This window comes from Chenopodium quinoa, unplaced genomic scaffold (assembly GCF_001683475.1).
Source record: "Chenopodium quinoa cultivar QQ74 unplaced genomic scaffold, ASM168347v1, whole genome shotgun sequence".
Lineage (NCBI taxonomy): Eukaryota > Viridiplantae > Streptophyta > Magnoliopsida > Caryophyllales > Amaranthaceae > Chenopodium > Chenopodium quinoa.
The window spans coordinates 2,401,332-2,412,663 of NW_018745170.1; the positions used below are offsets into that span (position 1 = coordinate 2,401,332).

General features: G+C 28.6%; 1 protein-coding gene across 1 annotated transcript; it reads left to right on the forward strand.

Annotated features, from left to right (window-relative positions):
- The first annotated feature begins 1,198 nt into the window (after positions 1-1,198).
- Positions 1,199-10,165, forward strand: LOC110710365 (potassium transporter 5-like). The gene is made up of 8 exons (XM_021888654.1): positions 1,199-1,839; positions 3,854-4,079; positions 6,406-6,660; positions 7,512-7,562; positions 7,767-8,027; positions 8,245-8,412; positions 8,578-8,832; positions 8,911-10,165. Exons 1-8 carry the CDS (start codon positions 1,702-1,704, stop codon positions 9,858-9,860), a joined length of 2,304 nt encoding a protein of 767 aa, XP_021744346.1. The 5' UTR covers positions 1,199-1,701; the 3' UTR covers positions 9,861-10,165.
- Positions 10,166-11,332: the final 1,167 nt, after the last annotated feature.

Sequence of the window (11,332 nt, forward strand, 5' to 3'; positions counted from 1 at the left end):
AAATTTTGTTTTAATTATTTTATATATATATATATATATTTATTTCCAAAATTTCAAAAAATATTAGAAGTTAATTTATGGAAGATAAAAATATATTTAAAATAGTTAAAAAATTATTTTTCATTAAAATTACTAATTAAAAATAAATCAAAAACAAATAATCTCAGCCATCCATTTTAAAAAATTGTGGTAGTCAAAAGTCATAATACTACATTAGAATCATCTATTTTATCAAGGTGTACAACTTTGTTTTTAGGCAACATATAAAATACTAACTGAGTCCATTTTTAATTGCACTCGGTCCATTATTAGTTGCAACATTTTAGTTAAAGACCTTAAAGTGTGTCATTTCAGTCCGCAAAAAGATCATAATATGCTAGGGGTATTCATAAATTGGTTTGGACCTAAAAAATGGACTAGACCAGACCGGACCAGACCAAATTAATTGGTCCGGTCTTCGGGTCTAGAAATTTATTATTTTGGTCCGGTTCGGTTCTATAAAAACTGGTCTTGGACCGAACCGATTTTTTTGCTTAAAATTATGCATGAAACCTTAAATAATGGTTAAGATTATCCTTAATAAGCTTAGAAAACTTTAATTTTATGAGATTTTTTGTACTAAACATATAAAAAAGACGTTAAAATATAGTTTTTCCTTTACTTTTTTTGACTTTTTCATAAAATTATTAAAAATTTAGATTTTTTTTAAAAATATTCTTAAATCGGTCCAAAGCGGTCCGGTCCGGAGTTTGGACCGTTTCTTTTGGTCCGGTCCAAATGCAGTCCCAGCTTAATCGGTCCAGTCTTCGGTTTCTTGGACCGAATAACCGCCCTAATAATTGCTACCTCCCTTTTCTAAGTTCTACTCAGACACTCTACTGTAGCAAAATAAAAATAAAAATGAGAAGAACTCAACAAAAGTGGATCACTCATGGAAGTATTTTTGCTTTTAGGAAGAGAGATAAAGAATAAGAGAAGTATTAGATAATTGAACTAAAAAAAGTGAAATGGATGATGATAACACATGAACAAAAATTAAAGGTTGACATAAAAGGAATGAACTACTCCGTAAAAGTATGTAGAATTTATAAAAATGGATAAAAACTGAAAGTTGGTAGAATTTAGGAAAATGGAGGAAGAAAGTTCGATGATATTATCATAACACAATTTATCAATGATTTTTTTTAGGGCGATTGTATATCATTTATCAAACATTCTTAGCTTAACAAATATTTAACTTATTTTGAGTTAATCGGAAAAAATTAGTTTATTTTTTTTACGTAGTAGTTCAAAATTTTAATTGTCAAATTATTCATTTATAAATGTGAAAATGAAAATGTAACATTCAATAGAGAACATAGAAGACAAACTGATATGCATAATTTATTTCATATCGTAGTAATCTAAAAAAGGCAGTTAAGTTTACTTTAAAAATGCTCAATAATTGTATTAAAACAACCTTAAAAATTACTACGGCTCGTGAAATCTGCCAAAAGGCCAAGAAAACTCCGCATCTAGTGGAATCATTAAGCATTTATAATTAATTACGTTTAGGCCCCACATTTCTTTTCTTTATAAACCCCTTCATCACCCTTCTTCCTTTACTTCTTCCTAGTTTGTAAGTACTAAGTAGCTTCCCATGTTTTAGTGTTTAACACCGAAACCCTGAAAAAAAAAAATACAAACTAAAAATTATTGTAAATGCCAAAGAGTAACATAAGCAGCAATCCTGATTCTGATGAGGGTCAAGGGAAGACGACAAGATTGCGTCGTCATGATTCCCTTGATCTTGAATCCTCTAATGTCAAAGGCCACCATGCAGGAGGGCATTCCACAACGGTATGCATCATTACATCTCTATAGGATTCTTTCAAAATTAGTTGTTATGTCGCCTTAACTTGTACTGTATCATTGGACTAGTTTAATTTATAGGGTTTCTATGAGCACGTACTAAACTTGTAGTGTTATAGTTGTAAAGGTCGTAAATCAAAATGTTCATTATGATTTAATGTTTACCATTGAGCTATTTTGTTGGCTGAAAAATAAGGTGAGCTATTGTAAAAGTCAAGGGTTGTAATAGAATATCGAAGAAAGTTTAGGGAGAAGATCTAATTTCGAACGTAGGGACTAATATATTTAATTAGTACCTTAACTAATCTTTACAAGTAGATTAATATTGAATAATAAAGATTCGGTATTATTCTGTTCGAGGAAATTAAGAATATGAAACCTAGGAATAGGTGAGTTTTTTTTTTTTTTTTTTTTTTTTTTTTTTGAAAACTAGGAATAGGTGAGTTGGTGCCTACAAATAATGTAACAATTATAAATTGAACTATTGGAGAAGCTAGCTTCATGATGCATGCATCTAAAAAAATTTAATATTTGTTATTTCTGAGTATCTGTGTCTTTTATTTTTATTTTTATTTTTTTTGATAAAACTGAGTTTCTGTTTTTTAAATGTGAAGTAATTAGAATGAAATTGCCAAATAATAAAAATAAAAAAAAATAAATACCCCGTATAAAATTTAATAATAAAACTCTATTTAAATTTTAATTCAATAATTAAATTATAAGATGTAGCATTTACTAACTTAAAATTGGATTTATAGATAAACCAATAATTGTATTACTAAATTATCATGTATGTGTAAGCAAAAGTGTTAAATATATAGAGTTTAATCATCCAAAATAATCATATAAATATCACCTATTTACAAGTTATTGTTTTTTTTTTTAAGAAAATTTACAAGTTAACTATAAGTTCATAATAATATACCGTACACTACATTTACCAGTGTTTTGTCTTCCAAATTGAGCAAAGTTATTCACAAATCATTAAAATACGAAGTATGATTTTTTGAAGAATAAATTTTGGCTTGTTTAAATGTCCCAAATGAAAAATTATTATTATTATTATTATTATTTTTTTTTTAAAAAAAAAAAAAAAAGCAAATTAGATGTTATATTAACTACCCATAAGTACGGCTGGCAATCCCTGACCCGGCCCGATAACACGACCCGAAGTTACTAAGAGAAATCTGAACCTGACCTGACCTGAACCGAACCCGAACAACTCGAATTCGACCCGATTTGACCCAAGTTTCATATTTCGTAATTATATTAAGTTTTACACTATTTTTATAGTTTCTAAGCATAACCCGAAATTTGACCTGAACCCGACCTGCTGACCCGAATTGCCACCCCTACCCATAAGACATAAATATTCCTTATCTAATTCTAACGAATATGAGATTCTTTCCATGATTAAATTAAAGAATTAAAAAAAAAAAAAAATTAGCTTGATTAAAGGATATATGTATTTTTGATTTTTTTTGTTGCAAAGAGAGGCGCAAGAGTAGTGATGTAGAAGGGATATGATCCCAGTTTTATTTTTGTAATCAACTAAGCTAGTATTTATTTTTGTAATGTAGCATGCATGTGCCCATGGCTGATTGGTAGACAAAGCGTATTAATTTATACTCCCTCCGTATCATTTTAGAAAATTTATAAAGTAGGGTTTATCATATTGTAATACTGTATTGGATTAACAAACTGTTAACCATATGATACTCACGGCAAATCAAGATTCAATGCATTTGAAATATGTAGTAAACTTAGCTTGTAATGAATCTTGAGTAAAAATATCATATTTAATCATTGAATATAGACACAAAAAAAAAAAGTTTATCATAAACAAATCTTAAATCTCCCAATTTACGCTATTGCAAAACAAAAGGGGGATTTAAAGTTCTCATACGTAGTTAATTCTCTTAATTTTTTTAATAGTTTAATATTGATCTAATAATTTTTTTTTTCTTTTTTTTTTTTTTTTTTGTGATTTTGGGTTGAACAGAATGCAAGTTGGGCAGTGGTGCTAACTTTGGCCTTTCAAAGTCTCGGTGTTATATATGGAGATATTGGTACTTCGCCTCTTTATGTTTATGCAAGCACCTTCACTAGCGGAATTAAGCATAGAGATGATATTTTGGGAGTTCTTTCTCTCATATACTACACAATTACTTTACTCCCCGTTATCAAGTATGTCTTCATCGTGTTACGGGCCAATGACAATGGAAAGGGTAATAATTCATCCATTCTATAACTATCGCAACATTTTTTAAGACTGTTTCAAAATTATTATTGCAATTGCAACATTACCTTATATTGCTTGTTGGTTGATCTTTTTATATCTCTCATCGTATATAACAGGAAAAAGTAGAGAATTATTATGTACATTTTTCTTTTTAAAGCATATTAGCAATAGAAAAAATGAAATGGATCTTAATCACCTAGAAAAAAAATTCATGAAAAGTAAGAGGTTTATATAATATAGGCCTATCTAATCTAGATCATTTTACAAGTTAATTACTTCTTAAATTTTGTCTTACTTCTTAATGTGCAACAATTATGATTCTCAAATCTCGACACAATGTTGATGATAAATTTTAGAAGTTATAATAAGTAGATTATTAAGATTCATCTTGTTATTTTTTATTTTTTTTTATTTTTTTTATTTTTTTTGATGATATTAGAATATCTTAAAAGAGATTGCGATTAAACAATAAATTAAAGTACCCTTTTCAATTTTATCTTTCATATAAAAAGGTTGATGGATTTGATCTCAAATCTTAAGTACCTTTGTCAATTTTTTTTTTTAATTTTTTTTTTCATATATCAAATCAATCAACTTTATTTTTTGTCAAAAAAATTTTAATAATCAAGTTTCAAACATCCACATTTTTTTCCTACTATTAATATTTTGTTCCAAAATAACAGACCGGGTTTTCCGTCATTTTTAGTTAATTAAAGATTTTATCGATCGCATGGAAATGTAATATTGAAATGGTCGTCCTATTACCCAATTAGGTTACTATGTATTTTCTTCGATAATGAGTTTTAAAGTTAAAAATGGAGCAATTATTTAAAAACAAAGGGAGTAAATGTAATGATTAGCATAGTAACATTGCTTAAGAATATTCCAAAAGCGGATTTCAAATAATAATAATAAAAAAAAGAATATTCCAAAAGCAATTTTAAGTGTTCAAGATATACTTCGTATGTTAAATAAATTATTATAAGTGGCATTATTGATTATTATACTACAGTAGTAAGCTATTACGGCATTGGAGAAATGCGTAAGCAATTTTGTCCATTTATTTGTATAACCTTGTACTAGTAGTAGTATCCACCTAAAATTAATTCTAATCTAATCATTAATCAATCATTATTATATTCAATAAGACCGAGTTCATCTTAGCACTCCTCGACCATACAATCTCACCAACCGAAGATTATTTATACCCAGATGCCTATGTGTATATAAGAATCTCTTCTAATATACTATTTCGCAGCAAATTATAAACTATAGTACGTAGTAATTCTTTATAGTATAATACTTCTTTCATTTTTAGAATTACAATGTAATAGTTTTAACACTTGTCATTTAGCATTTCAGATCATTAATATCTTTAATTATTTTTTGGTTTAAATTTAAAAAAATTATATTGTAAAAGCATCTATTGAGACAAAATTAATTAGATAGATTCCATATAATTATGTTTTTCTTGACTTATAAAACACGCAAAACGTTTAAAAGAGAGCATATAAATAGTGTAAAATCTCAAACATTGCAATAAAAAAAGAGAGTACTTTTTTTTTTTTTTTTTTTTAATTCTTTCTTTGAGAACTTATATTTGTTTGGTATGGAGTAAAGCTCTATTTGATTTTGTAAAAAAAAAAAAAAAAAAAAATTCATATGTTCTGATATGAACTTCAATGAAATTATTTTTTTTATCTGAACTTTAAATGAACTTATATTATTTTATTTGAACTTAATTTATTGTTTCTGAACTTATTTTATGTGTATTTTATAGACGTATTTATTCTAAACTTGTTATATTTCATTTGAAATTATTTTTCTGCATTTATTTTTTTTTGAATTTATTTTATTTAAAATTTTTGAACTTATTTTGTCTGAACTTATTTTATTTTATCTGAATTTTTAATTATTTGAGATTATTTTTTTTGCTTTTATTTTGTTTCAACGTATATGAATTTTTTTTCTTCTAAAATAAGATACTCCGTAAATAAGTGAAAATAAGATTTAAATTTAAAATGATACACGGAGTATAAATAAATTCTTTTAATTTAAGTATGTGCATCATGTATGTTCTCGAGTAGTATATGTAGCATTTAAACAATGTCCACAGTATACATCCACACTCATTCTTTGGCTCTTTGCTAATTGAAGGAGTATAATGTGAAAAAAAAATGTTAGTATAAATTTTTTATGATACAATCGGATGTATATCGTAATAATGCAAATCCGAATCTATCAAAAAGGATTGTAAGATTTTAGAGGTCTCATTAATTAAGTTATGTTATGTTTCTTTGTTTTTACTATAGGTGGAACATTTGCCTTGTATTCTCTTCTATGTCGAAATGCAAAGGTTGGTTTACTACCTAGTCAACAAATTGAAGATCAAGAAGTATCGAACTATCAACTTGAATTGCCAACCAAATGCAATCAATTAGGTGTATCATTGAAGCTCAAAACCTTCTTGGAAAAAAACAAGCTTTCCAAGTACATTCTTTTGATTGTTACTATGCTTTCTACTTCCTTGGTCATTGGTGATGGTGTCCTCACTCCATCTATCTCAGGTTTTATATCTTTCCTTATAAAGTACGAGTCAATTACAAATAACGATGTGTTAAGTTATTCAAATCAAACTTATCTCCCACCTGCATTTGTAACAGTTTTAGGGGAAAGTTATGTTATATTATTTACCTCGTTCAGTTATAAATGTCGTCTGACTTTTAGTTAGTGGTTTGATTTTTATATTTTAAAAATCTTAACTAGTGAAGGTTGAAGAAACAACTAATTATTTTTAAGAGATACTACACGTAACTTGTTGAAATTAATATAGGTGCGCATAATTTCAAATCGTAGAATTCATTCTTCACTAAACTCCAATATATGTATATGTCATGAATATCATTATATTAAATATTTTAGCTATCATCTATGAGAAATGAATTTTTAATTGTCTTAATTAGAATACTTAACCTTAATAAAAGTCAAATTTGGACAATTTCTTTTCGCTAGGCGTATCTTGTTAGAAAAATGATTCACTTGTGACAATGACTATTAATTTGACATAGTTTGGATTATAAAAAATTAATTTATTTCTAAAGATTATAAACAAAAATATATCTGTTTAATGTATGATTTAATTTTCTTTTGTCCGTCTTCTTTACTTGTCCTTTTTATTTATTTATTTATTATTATTATTATTATTATTTTTTATTTTTTTTATATATCTTCAATAATTTAAAACGTTTCTAATTATAATAGTTGAAGCTAAGAATTTTCAAAAAACGCTAAAATAATCTAAAATGTTGACAATATGGACGTAAAAAATGATGTGTATAATTGTGACAATAATATTTGTTTATGACAACTTGTGACCTTTATGCATCACCCTAATGATAATCTACTTCTTAATCTCCAGTTTTATCAGCTATAAGTGGGTTAAAAGGAGCTTCGCCTGTTTTTACTGAAGGTATAGTCTCTAGTCTTTTTTTCATCGTTATATAAATAATAGTCAAAGTGAAGCATGTGAATAATGTCGTTATATGTTTGGCTGGTATGACCCATTTTGAATTTTTGATAAATTAGGAATTTTGGGTTGCATATATAGGAAAATGTACTAGATTTCTTTATTTATATATTGCATATGAACAATATTTTTTATTTTGTTTTGCAGGAAGAGTTGTTTGGATATCAATAGCCATATTGGTTCTACTATTTTCAGCTCAAAGATTTGGGACTGATAAAGTAGGATATAGTTTTGCTCCAATTGTAACTGTATGGTTTGCATTTAATGCTGGAATTGGTGTCTACAATTTCATAAAATATGATCCTACTGTTATTAAGGCTGTAAATCCATGGTACATTATTCAGTATTTTCAAAGGAATGGTAGAGATGCTTGGATCTCCCTTGGTGGTGTCTTCCTTTGTATCACAGGTTTGTCATATCTCTACTTACTCGCGATTTAATTTATAGTACTATGTTCTTTTAGTTGCATGACGCGTTATTTTTATGTCTTGTGTTAAACAAACATACACATACATGTAAAAGATGAACATTACAAGATCTTAAATATTTCTAGCTACATAAATTGTTGCTAACATCACTTTATTTGTTACTTACTACATAATTCACACCGTCTTTGTATGTGCAGGGACTGAAGCATTATTTGCTGATGTTGGACATTTTTCAGTTAAATCAATCCAACTAAGCATGTCTTGTGTTACATATCCCGCGCTTATGCTAACATACTCGGGGCAAGCTTCATTCCTTCGCTTGAATCAAGATCTAGTTAAAGATACCTTTTACGAATGCATACCAGGTGAATTATGGTTGCTCTATTTTTTCTTCTAGTGATCTTAACTTTCATGTAATTTATTGTAAATAACAATGTACTTTGTATAGAATAGTGATTATAGTAACATGCTTTTATGAATGGTGTATTCATCTAACATATATCTTACCTTAATTTGGTTTGTTTTATCAGGCCCATTGTACTGGCCAATGTTTGTCATAGCTGTCTTAGCAACAATTGTAGCAAGTCAAGCCATGATATCGGGAACTTTCTCTATCATCCAACAATCCCTTGCTCTAGGATGCTTCCCTCGTGTTCAAATCGTTCATACATCTGCCAAATACGAAGGCCAAGTTTACATCCCAGAGATTAATTACTTCCTTATGTTGGCTTGTGTAGGTGTCACACTAGCTTTTAGAACAACCGAAAATATTGGTCATGCCTATGGTAAGTTTACCTTAATTCTTTCTTCAATTTTCTTTCTTGTTATAAGATTCATATAGTAACTAAAAACTCATATGACAGGCATTGCTGTTGCACTTGCTGAGACGATAACATCAGGTTTCATGATCCTTGTTATACTCGTTATTTGGAAAAAACACATAGCAGTAGCCATCATATACGCGTGCTGCATTTGGTCAGTCGAGTTGGTTTACTTGAGTTCGGTGCTCTACAAGTTTCCTCATGGTGGATACTTTCCAATAGCACTAGCAAGTGTCTTTCTTGCCCTTATGGTCATATGGAACTACGTATATCGAAAGAAGTACTACTATGAGATGGACAACAAAATTTCACCCAGTACTTTTAGGGATCTTGTTAATCAAAGTAATTGTAGTCGTATCCCTGGGCTAGCAATCTTCTACTCCGAGCTTGTCGATGGAATCCCTCCTATTTTCGGTCATTATGTGGAGAACATCTCTGTTTTGCACTCTGTACTTGTCTTTGCATCAGTCAAGTCGTTGCCTATTAGTACAGTTCCACCAGAGGAACGGTTTCTCTTCCGTAGAGTCCACCCAAGGGACCTCTATGTGTTCCGTTGTGTGGTAAGGTATGGATATACTGATGCTCGTAATGAGGAAGAACCTTTTGAGAGATTGTTAATAGACAGACTGAAGGAATTTATGAAGGACGAATTTTGGGTTTATGTACAAAAGGATCACCCCGAAAGCATACAAGTCCAAGAGCACGAAAGCGACCAAATTCACCATGGTGATGGTAACGAACATGTGTTGACAAGGGCTCAAGAGGAAGTGTTAGAGAAAGATATCGAGGTGATCGACAAAGCATGGAATGCAGGGGTTGTACACATGATGGGTGAAAGTGAAGTAACAGCTAACAAATCATCTGGTATTGGAAAGAGGATTGTGATTGATTTTGCTTTCAATTTTATGAAGAAGAATTTACGACAAAGTGATAAGATGTTCGACATTCCTCGTAAGCGATTGCTTAAAGTTGGGATGACATACGAGCTCTAGGGATGGTGAAAGTTGATAATCAACTACATCTTCAAGGCAACAACTTCTAATTCAATTGGATTGATATGACATTGTGGTGTATAACACTTTACTATATACATATATTTATCAGTGTGAAATTTTTTTTGAATTTTATTTGAAAAAGAATATTTTGATTTTAATTTTTCATATATATTTATTTATATATGAAAAACCAATTGTGAGTTGTGAATTGTAACTATATATTGTGTTAAACGGTTATGAAATATGCGATTTGTATATTAAGTACCAATGTAATGTATTGTACTAATATATTTTCATTTTTATTACAAACATCTTTGAAAAAAAAAAAAAAATCAACATTACAAGTTTGATGAATGGATACTATACTAAACTTATATATCATTCTCTTATTCATTCCCTTCTTATAAGTGACGCACTAACTTGCACGTAGAGTTTTGAGGAATTACTATAATTATTAGGATATAGGATGAGGAAAATAATAAAGAATGTAATAATAAAGTCGATGAAGATAGATAAATGAATAAAATATAAAAATGGAGATTAACTATAATTAATTTATCTTTTTAAAAAAAAAAATTCATGATCAATTCAATCAACAGATAAGATTATCTCTTGTTCGTTCAAATTATTGTAACAGATATAATTGCTTTGAAGTTATTGATGGTCATCCTAAATAGCAAATTGAAAACTAATTAATTGCTCATAAAAAATAATCTATTAACTATTACTAAAACAAAACGTTGTTGACGTCATCACTGTCCACATGTCACTCTCATAATAAAAAATTTCCCGTCTAAATGCAAAGATAATGTCATTTTTTTTTTTGAGCTATCATATTTAATAATTTTGAAATTTGAAAATTACAAGCTTCTACATTAAAATTACAACCTATAGATTTATCCTTAAAAATGAAATAATTTTAAGTAGTACACTAATGCTTTCAAAAAGAAAAAAAAAAGTAGCACACTAATAAATAGGCTCCTACATTGAAATATGAATTTGGCGACGTTGAACAGGTATTATATCATAATTTTAATGAAAATAAAATTTTAAAAGTACAGATATTTTTGTACAAGGTGCATAATTCTTAATTATATTTATCCATTTTTTTTAAAAAAAATGTATTATAAAAATAGATTTTATATAAACTGTGCATCGCCCGGGTTTTAACCTAGTGAAATAATATTTGGGAGGGTTTTTTTTGTTCCCTCTAGGGTTTCTACCTAGGGAGGGTTTTTCTAACCTCCATCGCTAGATTTTTTCTGCTTTTTTGAAGGTTTTCCTTCACTCTTCTCCTTTTCTCTCTTTCTCTTTCATCTGTTGTCGTCTGGTCTCAATTGTAAATTTTTGTAGGGGCTTCCACCGGTGTTTTTACCGATGGTACGTAAGCCCCAAAAAACTTTATTTTTAATTGCTTTCAATAAATGGATCCCATCTTTATGATGGTGTTTATTCTATTAAGCTTAATT

Coding starts and splice junctions, on each gene's coding strand:
- LOC110710365 (XM_021888654.1), top strand. CDS start 1,702: ATGCCAAAGAGTAACATAAGCAGCAATCCTGATTCTGATGAGGGTCAA. Junction 1,840..3,853: donor CAGGAGGGCATTCCACAACG/GTATGCATCATT, acceptor TGGGTTGAACAG/AATGCAAGTTGGGCAGTGGT. Junction 8,833..8,910: donor AAATATTGGTCATGCCTATG/GTAAGTTTACCT, acceptor CTCATATGACAG/GCATTGCTGTTGCACTTGCT.